At 48.9% G+C, this 20764-nt stretch overlaps 1 protein-coding gene and 1 long non-coding RNA gene across 8 annotated transcripts in view; both read right to left on the reverse strand.

The window, feature by feature from the left end:
- LOC109455420 (uncharacterized) overlaps positions 1-3201 on the reverse strand; it is a 36376-nt gene extending 33175 nt beyond the window's left edge. For all 6 annotated transcript variants that reach the window (XR_012490803.1, XR_012490801.1, XR_012490800.1 and 3 more), the window contains exon 1: positions 2875-3201. This is a non-coding gene — a long non-coding RNA (uncharacterized LOC109455420). The remainder of the gene's footprint in view (positions 1-2874) is intronic.
- A 9385-nt stretch (positions 3202-12586) lies between these two features.
- The window catches only part of NID1 (nidogen 1), a 71278-nt gene continuing 63100 nt past the window's right edge, over positions 12587-20764 (reverse strand). For both annotated transcript variants that reach the window (XM_019746976.2, XM_074316728.1), the window contains 5 exons: positions 18719-18890; positions 17656-17813; positions 16400-16523; positions 15628-15740; positions 12587-14642 (listed from right to left, as the gene is read on the reverse strand). In XM_019746976.2, the coding sequence (XP_019602535.2) occupies positions 14521-14642; positions 15628-15740; positions 16400-16523; positions 17656-17813; positions 18719-18890 (689 nt within the window). In that variant the 3' untranslated portion in view covers positions 12587-14520. The remainder of the gene's footprint in view (positions 14643-15627; positions 15741-16399; positions 16524-17655; positions 17814-18718; positions 18891-20764) is intronic.

Here is a 20764-nt window from a genome sequence, read left to right on the forward strand (position 1 = left end):
AGGGAGAAACATGCTTCCACAGTGTTTCCAGAGGTGAAACCTGAGGCACATGGCCCTGGGAAGGAGAGCCCCAGCTGATGGTGCAAGTGGGGGCACTGGGTTCCCCGAGGCGTGACTGGCCCCTTTCTGGTTTGGGAGAGGTGGCCCTGCCGAGTCCCCTACACCCTCAGCCCGGTCTCCTTAATAGTGCATCGCTGGGCGGCGCCCCCCAGGAGGATGGGGGTTTGCGTGTCCCTAGTCCATGCACTTAGGAAGTGCCTACTCAATTTTTGTTTATCGAATGAATGAATGCATTCTCCCACCTCCCAGATCCTGCCGTAGGGACAGCTTCACATGCACACACATATGTGCACACACGCCTACTCGCGTGGGGTCACGCTCCGGGGCTGGCGGAGAGGCCACAGGGAGAGAAGGAGGTCAGCAGGGCAGCTTGGCAGGGGGCGGGGGGAACAGGTCCAGAGCAAAGCACAGAGGCATGGAGGGGGTGAGAGTGAACCCTCTCACCGCCGAGGCATGTAAGAAAGAAACTGAACTCAGGCTAAAGGAAAAGTATAATAAATAGGAAATCAGGCCTGAGACCCGACAATGGATATTTTGCAAACTCTGGATGAGGTCTGCTTACAAAAACGATCATTTGTGTTGAGTACAGAAAGGTCACCGACGTGGCCAAAGGTGGTCACCAGCCGGCGAGTCTGGACTCAGGCCCAGCTGCAGGCTTTGCCTTGTGGAAGGGCTAACCTGACAGCATCCAGAGGCACAGCAAGGGTGGGGGTTCGTGGGCTGGACTTTCACCCTAAGCGAGGCCAGGTTTAGTTCTGTTTCTGTCTGTAGAGAAGTCCTCCACAGCCCTGGGGGGAAGTGTTCGCACACAGTGTGCTTTGCACAAGATTTCATTGCAACATGACCAGGCTGAGGGCTCCACGCCTTTTATGACCAGCTTGAGACCGAGTCCTCCTACCCAAGCTGCTCCTCTTCACCGGGACTGGGCCCTTCGTTTCAATGCATCATCTGGTGATTCCTGGTAATTCCGTGACCGGGCCCGGCAAGCAGCTGAACGGGCTTGGCTCACCACCGATTTCTGTGCTGCCACTGAGTTCTCACACTGCCAGCAGATTTGACTTGATGTCACTACTGCCCTCTAAAACTAGGGGATGGTTACTGAGAGCAGTTCCCAAAGAGAGAAGCACTGTGGACAAAGGCCGGTGAAGGCTGGCAACAGAAAACAGCCACCCGTGAGCTCCTTTGCAGTGACAACCTTGTACATGAGGACAAGTGGACATCCACTGAGGGCCCTGCACTCTGCTAGCTGCCTTCCTGTGTTAAGGTTCCTCGGGGCGACAGTTCCCTATTTACAGAGGAGGAGGCTGAGACTCAGAAAGGTGGAGTGACAGTGTGTAAGGAGGGAAAGTTGGGGCTGGAACCTGTCTTCTGACTCCAGAGCTGTGCTCTGTTTACCCTTCCATGAAGCCCAATTATAAATGACAACAGTGCTTCCTGGACAAACTGCCTCAGTGGAATGCAATCACGGAGACGTGGACTTGTCCCAGGGGCAGATTTACTTGGCACTGGCAGAAGTCCAGTATGATCCAGCTTCCTGAGCAGCCTTCCCATTCATGCTTCCTCCCTGGCTTTTGGGTGGGTTTGATGCCACCTGGGGCTCACCATTAAGTGCACTGTGTAAACCCACAGAGAGTAAAATACGGGACTTAGGTGCCTCCAGCTCAGCACAGCCAAGCATATGGTGCCTTCTCATCTTCTTGTAAAGAAAACAATACATTTTATTGGGAATTAATAGCTGTGAAGGGGGAGGAGGTGAAAAGATAAAAACTTCCAGTTATAAAATAAATAAGTCCTGGGGCTGTAATGTACAGCATGGCGACTAAAATAAATAATACTGCAGTGTACATTTGAAAGTTGCTCAGAGAGCAGATCTTAAAAGTTCTCATCACAAGAAAACAAAATTGTAACTCTGTGTGGTGACAGATATTAACTAGACGTATTGTGGTGATCATTTTGCAATATATACAAATATTGGATCATTATGTTGTAAACTGGAAACTGATATGTTATATGTCAATTATATGTCAATGGAACAAGTTTTAAATATCCATGAAGTTTTGACAGTAGTATATAAGCACTGGGTGGACTTTTGAGTAGTAAATGAATAAAGTAATATGGCAAAGCGAGTCTAACCACTAACTAAACTCATGTTCAAATTCCCAAGTCTATTAGATGGTAGTCTTTTATGTTGTTCAAAGAACTTGTTAATAATACACTATCCCAGGGGAGGAGGTCAGTTTCATCTTTGGGTAAATTCCAGAAGTGAAAGCAAATTCTATAAAACTGAAATGTGTGACCAACAACTGCTGGCTTTTCAAAACAGAGGAATTATACGTCAGTTGTGTCACTGGCAAACATCAGTGGTAGGAGAGCTCATAGCTGGGCTGATCATAAAATCCAGGTGAAAACTTTGCTAAAATGTGGACTATAAACAGGGTGGCCAGCCTCTGGCCTTTGAAGGGGGGAGTTCAATGATCTGAACGTCCCGCCAGAGCCCCGGGTGGGGGCTGGGGAGACCCCCAGTTCCTCAGGCACCCCAAGTTCTCTCTGAGACCACTAGCTTTGCTTAAGGCTATTTTGTTTCATTTTTCACTTTTCCCTTCAGGGCCAGAGTCAAGAGAACCTAATATGAAAATGGCTACAAAGCTTTTCAATAAAGCATTCCAGAACACACTTCTCCTTACCATACAAAATAGCAATTTCCCTTAAGATACAAGCTGCTGTCTCCATTTCTTTTTGGAAAGATGTGAGGTATAAAATATTTAAGTTCATTCAATACAATTATGTGTCCTAAAATAATGTAAGTCGACTTACCTCTGGGCAGAAACTCTCATATTTAGGACCATGGTGTCTGCAGGTTGTGCCCTCATTAGGCCCATCACCAGCACAAAGTTCTCAACTCCCAAAGTCACCAGGCTTTCCTCCAGGTCTTCTGTTGCATTTAGTCTATTGGACTTGGTTGGGTGACAAGGATGATGTGATTTGGGAGCCTGCCAGCCCCACGATGGCCTCCGCTGCACTGGGCAGGTGCAGCCTAGACCTGTGGTCCTTCTGTCTCTCATTTAGCGACGCCCTGTAAGTAGTAGCCAATGGCGCTCATGGCAGTGGTCCTGCCACCAGCCTTGGATCCCCTATCAGCTGTTGGCAGGACTGGGAGGGTGGTTCCCGCTGCCTCAGGTGAAGGCCTGGAGCAGCCAGCACCCCTGCACCGCCCATGGGGTCTTCTCAGAGATCTGCACCCAGCTTGCAAAGGGCAACGTGGTCTCTTACGATGGCCCTTGGGTGGCAGGTGGCCCGGCCCCAGCATAGTCCTACTGCCCAGCATGGCCATATTTTGTTAGAACTCACCCTCCTCCGGCTACACTCCCCACCCCAGCCATTGCTGGTCAGAGCAGGGGTGAGGTACGGCTGACTCAAGAGCAAGACGGAGTCCTGGGGGCAGAAAGCAGGTGGGAGCCGCAGCAGGGCTGCGAGAGGGGAGAAGGGAGAGCCGAGTGGCCAGCGAGGGAGACAGCGAGCGGTCTGCCCTGGGCTCTGTTCACTGAGCTTTTCCCCCAGCTCCTGCACCTGCAGACTTTTCCGAGATGACGGAAGAGCCCATGTACTTCACATTTTCTTCACCGGAAGAACCTGAAACCAGACCCTAATAGTTTTGTTTCCCTAGGATTTTTCAGTGTCTTTCAGGAGATAACAGCAGCCCTCCTTCACAATATGCCCCAGAGACCACCACCACAAGCTGGGTCAGACTGGTCCCAGGGGCTCACCCAGGCACAGAGCGCCAGCAAATGAACTCCCGGTGGCCCCTAGAGGTGGTCGGAACCAAAACCCGCCCCTAGGCAGAACCTTTGTGTGCAGACTGTGTCCCAGGAACCTAGATCTCACCCAGCCAGATCCTGCCACCTTGGAATTCCTTTACGCTGTCTCACCTTTTGCATTCCTACCTTAGATGGCGTAGTTCCAAGATTGTCCAGTCAAGACTCCCGAATTAGAACACACAAATACGTCGTTTCTCCTTAACTTTATCCTCTAAATTTACTCCAAGTCTTTATGGAGGGAAATTAATCTAAGCCTTGTCTCCAGTCTTGTAATTTGGCTGCCTCATGAATAACCTATGGAAACCTATAGCCTCACACATTGTCTTCTCTGTGCTCATCAGGCAACTGACCCACGGACTTGGTTTTGCGACAAACCTCTGCCAGTGGCTGTTGGGTGTTCCGGTGTTATGAGCTGAATTGTGTCCCCCTAAATGTCTCTGTTGAAGTCCTGACCCCCAGTACTAAGAATGTAATGTTATTTGGAGATGGCGTCTTTATAGAGGTGATCGGGTAAAAATGGGGTCATTAGTGCAGAAATGTGGACAGACACAGAGAACATCGTGTGAATATGAAAGTCTACAAGCCCAGGAGGGAGGCTTGGAACGGTTTCTCTCTCAGCCCTCGGAAGGAACCAGCCCTGCCAACTCCTTGATCTCAGAATCCTAGACTCCAGAACTGGGAGAAAAACAATTTTTGTTACAACCCCCCGGTGTTGTGGTGCTTTGTTATGGCAGCCCCAGGACACTAACAGACCCGGTGGGCCTCTGCCTGGCCCAGGGGCCCACTCAACGAGCACAACCCCACATCTTCAGTGACAATTCTAGCACTTTACACTTAAGTCCCCAAATGAAACCTTTGATTTTGTTTTCTTTTAAACATTTTGGGACAGTCATATGCGCACAGCTTTAAAAGTCAGTTTCCCTCCTTTTTAACATCTCGTGTTAATGTGGGACGTTTATTACAAGGGGTGAGCCAATGCTATACATTTTTCTTAACTAAAGTCCATAATTCACATTAGGGCTCATTCTTGGTGTTATACATTCCATGGTTTTGGTCCAGTGTTTGAGAATGCCATTACAATATCATACACATTAGTTTCACTGCTCTTAAAACCCTCTGTGCCCCCCCCCAGTCATCCTTCTCTCCCCCTAATCCCAAAAGCACAGTTTGTTTAGTTTTTTCACTATCACCATAGTTTTTCGTTTCCAGAATGTCATAGAGTTGGAATCATACAGTATGTAGCCTTCAGATTGACTTCCTTTACTTATTAAAGGCATTTAAGTTTTCTCCATGTCTTTTCATGGCTTGACAGCTCATTTCTTTTTAGTGCTGAATAATGTTCTATTGTCGGGATGGACCGTAGTTTATTTATCCATCACCTACTGATGGATATCTTAATTGCTTCCAAGTTTGGGCAATTATGGATAAGGCTGCTATAAACATCCAAATGTGAGATTTTGTGTGGATATATTTTTAGCTTCTTTAGGTAAATATCAAGGAGCGTGATTGCTGGATCGTATGGTAAGAGGATATTTAGTTTTGTAAGCAACTGCCGAACTGTCTTCCAAAGTGTCTGTCCCATGTTGCATTCCCAGCAGCAGTGACTGAGGACTCCTGTTGTTCCACGTCCTCGCCACCACTTGGTGTTGTCAGTGTTCTGGATTTTGGCCATTCTAATGGGTGTGCGGTAGTGTTTCATTGTTATTTTAATTTATAATTCCCTAATTATGTATGATGTTGACTATCTTTTCATATGCTGTTTGCCATCTGTATATCTTCTTTGGTGAGGTGTCTGTTAAGACTTTTTGCCCATTTTTTAACTTGGGCCATTTATGTTCTTACTGTTGAGTTTTAAGAATTCATTGTGTATTTTGGATACCAGTCCTTTATCAGATGTGTGTTTTGCAAATAATCTCTTCCTGTCTGTGGTTTGTCTTCTCATTCTTGTAAGTCTGTTCTATTTTCAAACCCTCGGGCGGGGGGGGGGGGGGGGTGGGCAATGAGGACAAACACCCAGTGTCTCCAGAGTGTGCGCAGCAAAACACACCTCTTTCGGCCCATACTCACTGGGCAGCAGGCTGACGTGTGAGGCTGCATCTAGGCAGTGGAAGACAGTTTGGGCTAGAGGAACATTTATTTTGGGTGGAACTATGTCAGCTTCCATTGTATTACCTCCATCCACCCATTTGTCCCTCCATATGGCATTTAAGGTATACCTGTTATGTATCCTGCAGGATTCTAGGACTTGGGAAAGCAAAGATGAGTGAGACAGAGTTCTTACCTTCAAAAAACTCACAGGCCAGTCTGGGGAGTGGGCAAAGAAATAGGTCATTTCAGTTCAGTGTGAGAAGTACCCAGAGCGAAGGGTGGGTGCAGTGAAGTGGGGGTGGCTGTTGGGTGGGATGTGATGACAGAAGGAGGAGAGTCAGAGTGAAGTTCTCACCGACTCCATGGTCTGCAGGGGACCCCGAGGCAGCACCAGGGAGCAGCCCCTGTCCTGCTGTCTTTTCAGGTGAACCCAGGAGCAAAGGGCAGAGAGCAGGCGGCCCTCCCCATACCCCACTCTCTCTGTCATAGCCACAGCTTCCTCTCTCACTTTCATATGGTGGCTTTGTTCCCAAACAGGAACTGCTTCAGGGCCCACAATAGCCATGAATGATGGAGTAAACGGCCTGCACGCCCAGGGGATGACCCTACAGCGCAATCTTGAGGGCAGCAGCTGCGCTCCACTTACAGTCAGCCTACCAGAGGACCTGGGGTACGGCAGGTACAAGCTTGCTCCCTCAGTGTGTGTATCTTCCCCCCTGCCCTCACCTCTGCAAAGTGCAGCATGTACAGTGACTCTCAAAGGACAGAATGACTCCACAGTCACCGTAGTTGTGAAGGGGAGCCAAGGAACTTCCCACTTGCAAGGTTCTGCAATCGGCAACATGGAGGAAACCTTTCCCCATCTCTCTCTCAACCTGAAATTCTTTTAACTGTAAAGGTGATGCATCCTATTGACAGTGGAGGAGAATCGAGGATGAAAACTTAAAATCCTCTTCACTGACCCCCCCATGCCACCCTCCCCAGAGAGAACCACGGTGAAGAATTTAGATATCTCCTTCCAGACCTTCCCTAAGCACAAATACACTATGACTTTCGTTGTACAAGGATAGGTTGCAGGACATACAGCTTCCGTGGCTTCCTTATTCACTCATCTCACATTTTGGACATTTTCCAGGGTACTATAGATCTGTTTTGTTTTTATCGATTCCTTTTTGAAGGCACTGATTACACCAATGAAATACCCTAAACTAGAACTGGCTGGGGGCTGTTGGCCGCCTTCATAGCAAGAAGGGGCTACAGAGTGAAGTGGAAGCCACATGAGACAGATAGGCGGGCATTCTGGCGTGCTCGTGCCACCTGTGTCCCCAACCTCTCTGGGCACAGATGCTACATCCATAAGATGAAGATTACATATGGTGCAGGCTATGGGCTGTGTGTAACAGTCGCTCAAGATGTGTAGAAAGAAATGGAGGGACAGTCCTTGTGGATGGATTGGAAGCTTCAATGTTATTAAGACTGCAATTCTCCCTGAATTGATCCATGAATGCGACCCAACCCCTATCAAAATCTCATCAAGTTTTTTTTATTTTTCCAGGATTTTTTTTTTCAGTAGTTCTCACCTGGCTGTGCATTGGGATCACAGGTGGGTCATTCTGATCCCAGCCTCAGAGGCTCTGGCTCAAACCAGGGCTGACACCTGGGAAGGTTCTGAGTTCTGACTGAGCCGAAGACCTGGAGGTTCTTACTTGCCCCCCCTCCCCGCGCGCGTGCGCGCGCGCGCGCGCGCACACACACACACACACACACACACACAGCTCATGTTGGTTTCCTTCTGAGGTCTATGTGCCCTTTTATTCCCAGGAATTCTCATATGGGTAAGAACTGAGGTGCAGCCTGTCACATGTGTATTAGTGAACCTATCACCTGTGTATCGGTTTCCTGGAGCTGCTGTAACGAAGTGCCACAGACTGAGTGGCTTAAACAACAGAAATGTATGGTCTCAGAAGTCCAAGATCCAAGTGTCTGCAGGCTTGGTTCCTCCCGAGGGCTGCGAGGAGGAGTCTGTTTCTGGCTTCATGGTCCCTGAAGAAACGATCACACTTGGTATACTCAGAAGTATACTTAGGAATGTTGTGCCCAAGAGTGCCACCGATGAAGAAAATGTTTATTGAGTAAGAGACGATTTGGGGAGGAAAGTGCTGGGCTGTTTGGAGGAAATCTGCATTAAAATGAAGAGGCTTAAAGACATTTAGGAAACTGTAACATTTGGACTTCCTTTGGTAGCAGGTTAGGCAACTGACCATTAGTATTAAGAAAGTTCTTGAGCAGAATGACGGGAAAGCCTGAGCACTGCTGCTTTGGAGGAAGTTATGTGGGCCTCCAGGCCTGGGAACCTCAGCCTCCACCCTCACTTCTCCCCCACCACCCTATCCACCTGCCCCACCCGCCCGCACCCGCCCCACCCCCAGGGACACATTCAGGGGCTTCTGTTGCCCTCTAGCGGTGTCTTCTGGAACTGCCTCTGAGAAGAACAACCTGGAGTAAAACGTGAGTCCCACCTGCTGGAGAGCGCAGGTAGTCACCTGGGCTCATCTATCTCCACTTAGCACTTCAAGCAAAAGGAAGCCAATCAAGCAAAAGGAAGCCAATCCTAGAGCTCGTCTTTCAAGCCTGTCTGGCCCTTCATCTCTTAATTGTGTGTTGTTTTAACAAGGGACCCTCGTAGGGTCCTTTTTCATAGTAAGGGAGTCTCATCCCTGGGGCTGCAGCTTTAGGCCGTGTCCCACATCCTGGCTCAAGTGGAAAGGGTGCAGTCAGGGCTCAATTTCAAAGCCACGGCTGGGCAGTGACAATCCCACCAGTGAGGGCTCCTGGCCCTGTCTTCTCCTTCCATGTCTTCAAATATGTTTGCTTGAGTACCCACTAAAAGAAGTTTTCAAGACCATGTTTCCCCTTACATTTTTATTGTCCTCGAAACATTTTTCTTGATAGGTTTGCTCAGCTACAAAGAGATATCACTTCAAGGGTACTGTCTACACTGGCATTTAAAAAAATGAAGCTGTTCTATCACTTACAGATGTATGTGCTGAACCCAAATACAACAGTGGTTTCACATCCTTCAGCTGTTTAAGAGATAGGAATGAGCCCTTTCTCTCTCTGTCCGCGTATTCCCATTCCCCACCAAATTGACCACCCTGGACTAAATAACCCAGACTGGGGGGAAAGGAAAGGGTCCTGGACTGAGGTGCTCCTGGGAAGGGGAGGGGAGCCTGTCCGGTGGTGTAGAGAGCAGGGCAGGCCACAGGCAGAGTGGCAGGGCAGGGAGGCTTGTGGTGGGAGGAGCAAGAATGGGGCATGTGCAGGGCTATTTCCTGTTGTTCCCAATTCCCTTGCCTGCTTCAGGGGCGTCTGTCACCCTCCTGCAGTACCTGGGTGGCGCTGTGAGAGGGAGTGAGGGGATCAGGAAGTGAACCCTGTCTCCGGAAGCCCTTGAGGAAGAAGAGGGCAGCTGTGGGTCTGGAGGCTGCAGCATACACGTGGGCAACAGTGCCAAGGACCCTGGAGGTCCCGGAGAGCTGCAAGGGGCATGGACCCAAGGACTGGGAGCTGGAGGACAACTGAGACCCCGCAGGCTGCCTCGCACGACAATGGCACAGCGAGCAGGGTCTCCCGCACGACAGGTGGGGTCTGTAGTCCCGCTCCCCGCATAAGAACACAGGATATGGTGAGGCCAAAAAGGAACAGCCACGGAGCCATAGATAGGGGAGTCATACCACTATAGTCTCACTGGCGGCTGGGTTGGAGACACAGGAAGCAGGAGCCACAGGATCCACAACCTGCCATCAGCTTGCTAGCTCAGCCAACCAACCTCTTGCTAACTGCACTCTGCCATGCTAACTGCAATACACGCTTGCCAGCCACCATTTTCTTGCTAGCCCCCATTTCCTGCTTGCGCAGGGAGTTATATTAGTGGCCAATGACTCACTGGTTACAGCTGACGGCCAACTAGCCACAGCTGATGGCCATTTACTACCTGAGCCAGCACCTTTCCACGTGAGGCCAAGAGCCTGGAAACTGCACTCCTGGTTCTGTCCCCACAAAGGGGGAAGGTGGAGCCCTGCTGGCTCAGCTCTTTCTGGTGGAGTGGAGCCTGCAAGAGGGGTGGAGGCCCTCACATAGTCGCATGGACCTCTGCAGGGCAGCGATATCCAAGGGCAGCAAGGGAGGAGGACAGCCCTTCAATGCCTGTCTCCCTCAGGGCAAAGACACTGTCTCTTGCCCATCTGCAGAAGGGATGAAGAGGGGCTGAAGGGGCTTGTGGTCCACGTGGGCCAGACAGCCAGGATGAGGAGGCTGCGGAGTGACCTTAAGGATCGGGAGACCCCAGTGGAGACAGCCTGGAGCAGGCGCCACCCTGGGAGGGCCCCTTGGAGGGAAGGCCTGCCTGAGATGGGTTGTGCTGGGCTGTGGGCATCCTCAGTAGCAGGTCTGCAGCTCCGGGGGGCTTAGACTTGCGTCTGGGGGAGAACGCCAAGGAAGGATGGGGTGACGACATTCCCCAATACAGCTGAGTCTGAACCAAGATTGAACTAGAATTCTCCTACTGAGCAGGTTAAGCTGTCTGCCATTCAGGGCTCTGAGTCACAAGGGGCTATTGAAACAAACAGGGCTTTTTCTGTACATTTTTTATACATCAGTATAATTCATACCTGCTAGTTATACCATAACTAACATCCTATTTGGACACGAGTGTGTGAGGTGTGATTATAAGATAGCTTTTTAATTTTTTTTAAACTACAGATATCTTCAAAGATACTCAAACATAGATATCACAAGAGTTATGGACTCGTGTATCAGCTAGGGTTTCAACAAGACAGATGTAATCACATTAGGATAATTTGAAGGAGGTTTAAAGTTATGGCTGGGGTGTGGGAACCTCCTAGGAACAGAGCAGTCTGCGGGGATAGTGCCAGGGGTTGCCGCTGCCCTGAGGCCCAGAGCCACGAGGGGAGGAAGTAGCTCCTGGGACCCTGGCAGAGAGTATGGGGAAGGGACACCAGGAGGGCGGATAAGTATGTGTCGGAGCCCCTGCTTTCGAGTCCTTTGGGTATATAGCTGGGAGTGAAATTGCTGGGTCATGTGGTACCACCTTCCCCATTGGCTGCACCATTTTATACTCCTACTGGCAAGGCAGTTCCAATTGTACACAGGATCCCAATTCTCCCCACCCTCCTCAGCATGTATTTTCTGGGTTTGGGGTTTTTGTTTTGTTCTGTTTGATACCATCCTAACGGATGTCAAGTGACATGTAATTGTGGTTGTGATTTGCATTTCCCTCAAAACTAATGATGCTGTGGTCTTTTCATGTGCTTGTTGGCCATTCGTGTATCTTCTTTGACAAAATGTTTATGCAAATCCTTTGTTCATTTTTGAATTGGGTTGGTTTTGTTATTGTTGAGTTGTAGTTCTTTATATATTCTGAATTTTGACCCTTATCCAATATAGGATCTGGAAATACTTTCTCCCCTTCCATGTCTTGCCTGTCTTTTCACTTTCTTGATAGCGTCTTTGATGCACAACTTTTATATTTTGATGAAGACCAATTTGTCTGTTTTTTTCTTTGTTGCTTGTGCTTTTGGTGTCATGTAAGAGAAATCATCGCCAAATCCAATGTCATGAAGATCTCTCCTATGTGATGGCTCCCCTCCCCCAATGATTAAAAACAACAATCAGAACCCCCAACCCTGAGCTTGGGAGAACAAGGTCCTTATTGCCCACCCTGGCTCCAACAAGCCACACCAGGAACATGGGCTGCTGTCCCCACAGCTTACTGCCGTGGCGGCTGAGGGCTGGGGGCTGACAGCCCTACTAAGGGAAAGCTGAAACTGATGAAAATTTACCAACCTCTCCTTCAAGCTCTCTCCTGTGTGCTACAAATGTTCTGCTAGACCTGGAGATCCAAAGTCATTTATTCAGATGTTCAGTCCAGTTGTTGCTTTGATAGAGGGATGGATTCCTGGAGCCTCCTATTCCATTTTTCCCTGACATCACCTTTAAGTAACTAGATTTTTTTGACCAGAATAAAACACTGGACGTTTGAGCCCTAATGGAAGTTGCCCCCTTGAAAAAATTAGCAGCAGCAGGCGGTAACTGATTCCATTGATGGTGCCACTTCACCAGTGGGCCCTGACGCACCAATTCCCTTCTCCAGAGCTGCAGCTCTGAGCCCTGTCACTCTGTCCAAGTCAAAGGCCCATTCCCATTCCATGAACAGGCCAGTACACGTGGCACTGCCATTGGTGGCAGCTTAGGACAGACCCCTGGTTCTACGGCCAGTGCCAGGAAAGTGTTTGTTCCTTTTGGAGGTGAGGAGGGGAGAGAAACACAGCTCACCTTCAGAACTAAATTAGGAAACTGTGGCCTGCAGCTAAAATTTTTCTACAAAAAGGAAAACAATTTCCAAAAGGGCAGTTTGGGGTCTATGATTGAGTTAATGTTTAAGTCAATTATAAGCTCCTATGTCTTTTGTGGACTTGCTTGGGAAACAAACCATCCCTTTTAACACTGGGGGTTCCACAGGTTTGCAGATTATTAAATGGCTGTCTTTCCATTGCGAATCAGCCTCCCGACATTAAATATCTTCATGCAAACAAGATAGAGGATCGTTTTTTAACAAATTATTTTTTAATTTTCTGCACTAATATTAATACAGCTGTAAACTCAAGGAATCGTCCAACACTCTGGGGGAACAGTTAATAAGCACCTTCAGTGGTTTCCACAGTTTAAGAATTCACCATTTAAAATTGTTTTAGAATGAATCTAGTAAAATGAATAAAATAGTTATAAAAATTATACAAAATCATGACAAACACTTGATATAGAGGGCTTGATACGGAATGAATGATAAGTATATAAAGAAAGTGAGACTAATTTATGGGTTGGGCTATACAAAGGACCCATGTGTTCCCCAAACTTTGTGATTCTTGGGGATATATTTGCTTCTCAAAACAAACTCCAATTATTCACCGAAAGGCTCTCTCGCCCTGCAAGTTCCAATGGGCTGTGGCAGTGGGGGTTGGGGGACTGAATGACTGAGGTTTGCAGATGAGGGGAGGGCTATCTTCCCTAGGAGAACTGGCCAATTCTTCCATGTCCTCAAGTATAAGTGTCCTTTGGGAAATGTACCGTTTTTCTCTTTGGAGTTATTGAGTTTTTCTCATTGCCACCATTAAATCATCTCCTCCACCTTCCTCTTGGGTTCTCCACTCCTGCTCCTGATCAATCTCTTTGTGATACTTTCCACTGAGTCTTCTCAACTTCCTTCCCCCAGTCTTTACTGATTCAAATTATTATGCTCAACTTTCAACCCCAAATTTCTGTTTGAGGACTCTGGGAAGCAATTGATAAAAATATGACACTAGCTACTCATCTGGTCGGGAGATGTTTTCTAAACAAATCCTAGAAACATAAACATGAAACATGGCAACGGTCCCTTTAGTCATACCAAGGAGCAGTAAAAGGTCTGGATTACCAGTATAAATATTCAATTTAGCCCTCCTGGATTGTGTCTCTGGATGAGAATACAGCCAGCAAGAGCCACTGTGGAGGGAGAAACAAGGCAGGAGCAAGCTCATATTTGACTGCAGAGCAGCTCTCATGAGTGGAGGCCAGAGGTGAGGGGCTTTGGGTGTTATCACTGGTACCAGCCCCAGCCTGGGTCTCAGTGGGGTCTCCATGAGGAGGCTGGACACAGGTGCCAGCAGTGGAGCTGTGCTGCCCAAGACACGAGATGCTGGGAACCAGGTGCTCTGGGCAAAAAGTAATAATTTGGTAATCTTTGGTGTAATTTAAGGCACATCAAAAGAATCCCCATCCTCAATCACCTGACTCTACACTTTGAAATTCCTACCAGTAGACACCACATTGACATAAGCTTTTGGCTACCAAAGGCTACTGCTGAAATTCCAGTAAGTTACCTGGGAGGGGCTGCTCATTTTCACCCACCAAATACCTAAATCCCTTGGGAAGGGTGGGTTTTGGTCAAAATCAGGGCATGCTTACCATGATGCGGGCCTTGGGCTGGATGCCAGTGGCACAGAACTTGGGGTAAGAACCCAGGAGTATAAAGAGGGACGTCAGAGCACCAATAGGAAAGTATAGGAGGGCAAACCCCCTCCTCCACTTACAGCCTTGCTGACATGGCCAGTGTGCAGAGTAGCTGACAGGTGGGTACCTCAGAGTGAGGGTGAGCTCTTAAGGCCACGGGGAAGGGGGCAGCTCAGGCCTGAGAGGGTCTGCTCACCATTGGGCTGCTAAGTTGGGAAACGGTTCCAGAGCACTGGGATGAGGTGTATAACTTTCACTAGGGGCCGTATATACTTGTCTGAGGGTGGGGTGAGGGGCTTGTGTCATTTGTGTAGGGGTAGAGACACACCCATTCCAGAATCTTGGGGCATATGTTTTGGGAAACAATCAGGGGAACACTGTCGAGGCTCAAGCTGGTGGCCACTCAGCCACCAGGTCAGACAGTTCTCAGTCTAGACCCTTTCAAGGAGGGTGCTGCTATGAAATTCTTAGAGAGGGAACGGCACTCTTCTCATTTCTGCTCGATACAGTCAACTCCCAGCGTGTTGTCAGGGCAACGGCAGGTCCTGCTTCCTGGGGTGGCCAAGCAGAGGTGGGTACAGCCACCATTGTTCACTGAGCAGTAGTTGTGACCTGAAAAAGGCAGAAAGCAGCTCAACAGCCTGCTAAAAGGATGGCCTCTGTATTCACTCCCTTTTTCAGTTTCCGGGAGGCCAAGCTTTGTGGGGGCTTCTGGGGACAGGGAAGGCTATACCAGGCACTCAGCTAAGCTTATTTCCTGGCTTTTTCCTCATTGCTGGGGATTTTCTAGGAGGGAAAAAACCCTGATTCCTGATTTTAGGGCCCTGCAGATTTACCACCAACGCTATAAAACAGATCTCAGGGAGGGCTGTCCTGCTCTGATTGTAACCTGGGAGCTGGAATTTTAAAGCACAAAGTACCCTTTATCTAGCTTGCCCACTGGCTTTGCACTTGACTGAGGGAAGGAGGGAAGCCACGAGGGACAATGGTTAGGAGAGATCTTAGAGAGGCAGCACAGCACAGACTCCGGAGCTGGGCTGCCTAGATGCCCCTCACTCTGCCACTGTGAGTGTGTGACTTTGGGCAAGTGGCTTCAGTTCCCTCATTTGTAAAATGGGCATAATAATAATACTACCTTATTAGGTTGCTATGAGGATTACATAAACTAATGAATGCAAGGCACTTAGAACGTAAGTGAGAGAACCTATATACCGTACCTGGCTCACAGTAAGCACCACATCCATGCTTGCAATTACTATTATTATCAATTAGTGTTATTGATGTTAGGCCACATAATGGACTTCCATAGCAGCAGACATCCTGACACGCGTGTTCCTGTATGGAACGTAAAGTCTGCACATACCCACACCCAGCCTGAGATTCACTACTTTTCTTCACCGTCGTCCACTTCATTCCTTACTGTTTTCTATTGATTTATGAGGCTCTCCCACAAAATAGTGAAGACCCTTGATGGAAGGGGCTGTGTCTCATCTGCCATGTGATCAGGGCCCCTAGAGGCTATGCAGGTAGCAGCCAGAGTGTGGGCTCTGGGCCCCAGGGTACCCTCAGCCCGAGAGTAAGAGCGCAAGTGAGTTACCTGGCGGACACTGAGACAGGGCGGTGGTGATTCCATACAGCCGGCTCTGCTTGTGGGGGTGGAAGGTATCCATCTCTTTGTTAACAGCAAGACCTACAGCAACCACAGAATTCCTATAGAGAACCAAAGGGCAGAAGGTGAAAAACATCTGATGGCTCCAGCTTTTGTCTACAGAGCAGCCTCTGTCAGTGTTTGGGGTATGAACTGGAGGCTGTAAACAGACACACAGGACTTGCTTCCTAGACATCCTCCCTCCTCCTGGGCTGGGTCAAGCCTGCATTTCTCTGTCTTCTCAGAAAAGGACAAAGTTCAGCTGGTCTCCCCTTCGGCACTAAATTCCATGCTGGGAAATCTGCTTTCTGCACCGATGCCCCCGGTGCAGCCGCCTCCTTGTTTAACCCCGCCTTTTGGTGGGGAGGGGTGGTCAAGAAGGGGCCATGACACACTGTAGTTTTTAAGAACAATAATGAAGTGGGGGCATGGCGTGGGCGTGGAGCCCAGCAGCCCAGGGCCTGGGCCAGCTCCTGGGCAAAGGACAGACATGCTCAGGAAGCCCAAGTTTACAGACTTGAAGCTGCCCAGCCTGCGGCTGCCACAGGATACATGGTGCCCCCCTCGGCTTTACCCTCCTCCTGACAACCAGGAGGCCAAGGCCAAGGGGGCATCTCAGAGGCTGCAAGGTCAAGCCGAGAGGCAGATGGAAGGGCTTGGCCTCCCAGAGGCAGAGGGTGGCAGGGCTGGCCCCGCCCCCGCACTGCAGCAGCTGACGTACGTCTTCCAGTCTGTGTAATACAGATTCTTCCCGAAGCTCGTGACTGCGAAAGGATACTGGAGCCCTTCAAGAACCCTGCGTCTGCTGGGCTGACCAGGCTTCACGCACTCCGCCCGGCTGGTGCCTGTGTGAACGAGAACAAGCTGTTCATTGTCACACAAGAAATGGCCCTTTTGTGTTAAAGAACAAGAGCAGTGAGGGCAAGGGTGAGAGACACGCGGCATTACAGTGATGAATCCTGGAGCACATGAGACTTGCTCCTCAAAACCGGAAAGTTGTCCCTTCATCTTCTTGCTCCCTCATTAGTCAACACCCACCTCTGTCGGGCACACCTGCTTCTGCCGGGAGACGTGAGCGGAGCAGAGGCACCACACTTGCTTCACCATTCCTGGAGCAGCTGGGGCCACCTTCCAGCTCTTGCTCATGCCCCTCCTCCCTGAACTCAGAGCCTAAGAATCGCTACACCACACCTCTGGTTTAGCAGCCGTGCACAGCCCCCCACCAGTGCCCACATCAGGACTAAGTGTGGCATTTTCATTTGACCGTACTTGCCTTACCCCTCATTCTCCCCAAGTGTGAGATGCAGTCCCAGCACCCCCCACGGCATCTGACAGGGCCTGGACCAGAGCAGGCACTCAACAGAGACGGGACAGATGACTCACCTTCCTCCCTAACTCAGTACCCTGCCCACAACCCTCGCCCGAGGAACACCCCAAATCTACTAGGGCAGGGGCACACACCAGGCTGGCATTACTTTATCTTCCTTGGCTCCAAGTCCTGCCCAGCCCCTTGGGGACTAGTGGGAGCTACAGGAATGTAAGTCGTGAATTTCCCAATAGATATCAGGCTCTGGGATCTACAAACTTTTTCTTAAATGGCCAGGTAGTAATTATTATAGGCTTTTGTGGGACAAGAGGCAAAACTGAAGACATTATGTAGGCATTTATGTAACCATTTAAAATGTAATGTTTAAAAATATAAAAACCATTTCTTGCTCGACTGGCCTAGGGGCTGTATGTAGTTTGCCGATTCCAAACTTAGAAGATTGAGAATTCTCCCCAGACAGTGTCAAACCCAGAGAAACAATACATTTCAGAGCAAATATATGCAGCTATGTTTGTGCAGGAAAGAAAAACAGTTATCCTATGCCCTCTTCCTGTAACCGATCCTGTTGATGTACAGATTGTGCTAGCTCACAGTGAGTGACAATTGTTTGGTCACAAAAAAAAAGGGGGCTGCTCCAACCCCAGGAGCACCTGCATCCACCCAGCAGAGCTGGGATGAGTAGATGTCAAAGGTCAGCCCGTTGGGCAGGCCCAGGTCATCCTGCACCAGGACCCTCCGGTGGGTGCCGTCCATGTAGGAAGTTTCAATTTTAGGGCTATCTCTGTTCCAGTCTGTCCAATAAAGGTTCCTAGAGGAGGGAAAGGAGGGGGAAAGAGGAAGAGAAATAAAGATGCATGAGAGAAAGCTTATTTTAAAAACTTAGAACCTCTGATGAAGACATTAGCAGACATGGAAACACAGCATGGCTAAAAGGACCTGGAGGCCCTCTGCAAAGACACTGGGATTTGGTTCTTCACTTGAATTTGGTTCTTCTGTTAATAATGAATGTACATCCCTTAAACATAACTGACATATCTCAATAAAGTTGATAAAACAGAAAAACAAAACAGAACACCAAAACTGGCATAAACACATGGGAATCCCCCATCTGCTGTCACCACACAGTGGGCAGAGTGGACCCAGGGCTGAGGCACAGAAACGGATGCTGGCAGAGGCAGTGGTCAAAGCACATACCATGAAGGAGGTGGCCAAGTGGCCCCAGAACAGGGATGTGGCCTCAAAGGGATGGAATCAAAGTATCAGGGAGCCCAGGGCCCGGTGGGTAAGATTCAGAGCTTGCAGTAAGGCAAAAGGAGAGAAAGCACTCAGTTGCTGATGAAACCATCAGAAGGGGTTTCCCAGGTGTACACTGGGTGCATTTGTGTGACCTTGATACTCTTCTGGGGTTGATACAACTCGAGTGTTGATTCACAGTCATCCCACACGGAAATACCCAATTTCTGGGCTGTCAACTTACAAATTCTTTTAGTAAAAGATGTGAAAGTGGATGATGGTTTCAAGTCCATGATCATGGGACTGTAATGAATGTTCTAGCATTTCACCGTGGATATCTATAAGCCACCAACTTAGATAATTCATCCTTATGCATTCATTTCAGGAGAGAGAGGCTGGCATTAGAGCCTCACTTTTGAGAATACCCAGAAGGGCAGATGCAAGTACAACAGACGCACACACAGATTTACACCCAGATACCCTCTCAAGGAGTCAGTCACGATGCCTCTGGGATTCACCAAATCGGTCTCAAACAGCACCCGGCGCTGGGTGCCATCCAGCTTTGCAACTTCTATTCGATCCAGGCGAGAATCCGTCCAGAAGAGGTTGCGACCAAGATGGTCAACGGCAATGCCTTCTGGGCTTCCGAGATCTAGAAACAAACACAGAACACATCTGATTTTTGTGAGCAGGTAAGATTTGGCTTTTCTGATTTCTCAGTGCTGTTTCACATAGCGTTCAACCCTTGCACTTTGAGAAAACAAATAAGAATGTGACATGCCTGTTGTTTATAAGACAAGCCACGCTCAAAGTGACAAATTAAGAAATGCCACTTGTTCACTTGGTGGACATCCACCTGTGCACCCACTGGGACCCAGTTCCAGAGGGATGCCTAAGCTTTGGCCCCACCTGCAACGAGCCCACAGCCAATCAAATTCAACTGAGTTCTGGGTTCTTTGGGAGCATGGAGGAGGGACATTGGACATTGGAGCATTGGGGAGACTGGGGAAGGATTCCTGGGAGAGGTGACATTTGTGAAGCTGGCTCCTGGAGGACCAATGGAGTTTGTCAGGCAAAGGTCCTATACAAGGGTTTTCCAGGTAGTGGGACCAGCACACAGGTATAAAGAAAGACTGGACATGGCGGGAAGTGACCTTGTATAGCTGGAGACAGTGGGTGGGAGTGGGGGAGTGGCCAGAGATGCAGTTAGGATGCCTGCGTTAATGAGGTTATCCCACAGACAAAGGGGGCGGGGCAGAGGAACATATTAACATGAGGAATGGAACACATAGACTTATTAATTTTTTTTTGGGGGGAGGTTATTTCAGAGAAATAATAACATGCAGGAAATCATAGCTATTTTACTTTTATAGAAGTATTAGGAGTATAAGGAAAAGGTGTCAGTGACGGCAAGTAACCCTCCCAGAAATCTTTACTGGGTTATAAGCAGCTGATTTCTAGCCAGGGGTTGCCACAGGGCAAGGTGACTACAGTGTGACCCTTCCGTGCCTACCTAACTAATCAGAAGTTCAAGACTACAATGGCTTGGGGCCGGCCCGGTGGCTCAGGCGGTTAGAGCTCCGTGCTCCTAACTCCGAAGGCTGCCGGTTCGATTCCCACATGAACTAGTGGGCTCTCAACCACAAGGTTGCCAGTTCAATTCCTCGAGTCCCGCAAGGGATGGTGGGCTCTGCCCCCTGCAACTAAGATTGAACACGGCACCTTGAGCTGAGCTGCCGCTGAGCTCCCGGATGTCTCAGTTGGTTGGAGGGTGTCCTCTCAACCACAAGGTTGCCGGTTTGACTCCTGCAAGGGATGCTGGGCTGCACCCCCTGCAACTAGCAACGGCAACTGGACCTGGAGATGAGCTGTGCCCTCCACAACTAAGACTGGAAGGACAACAACTTGAAGCCGAACAGAACCCTCCACAACTAAGATTGAAAGGACAACAACTTAACTTGGAAAAAAGTCCTGGAAGCACACACTGTTCCCCAATAAAGTCCTGTTCCCCTTCCCCAATAAAATCTTAAAAAAAAAAAAAAGACTACAATGGCTTCCTGACTGAACATAAAATCCAATTAAAAGTTAAAATCCTACCAGGGTTTTACTGGTGTCACTCAGGATTCTTTCTCCTTCACTGACTAGAGAATTGACGGTCATTTATTACTGCTGGAAGGTAAAGAGGCTGCGGGGGAAGGTCTCTCCCCAAGGGGACTGGGGTATGAGGAAATCATCCAACACTGTCTTCTCATCAATATGTGAGGGAGTCAGACCTCAGTCCCCTCCGGACTGGCCTTCACCAGGCTAGTGAATGCTGGAAATGTCAAAGCCCCCGAAAGGAAGTTTATTAAGAATTAGACACAGCCCTTGAACAAGATCTTTATTATTCAAACGCAGAGTAGAGATTTATAAAGTATTAAGATATTTCCCACATCCTCAGAAGCGAAGGGACAGTGAGACTGACCTCCAAAGACAAAACCAGAAAAAACCCATTCTAGGGTACATTTGCAATGACCACATCCTGTG

This window comes from Rhinolophus sinicus, linkage group LG12, assembly GCF_036562045.2.
Source record: "Rhinolophus sinicus isolate RSC01 linkage group LG12, ASM3656204v1, whole genome shotgun sequence".
In the NCBI taxonomy this organism is placed as follows: domain Eukaryota; kingdom Metazoa; phylum Chordata; class Mammalia; order Chiroptera; family Rhinolophidae; genus Rhinolophus; species Rhinolophus sinicus.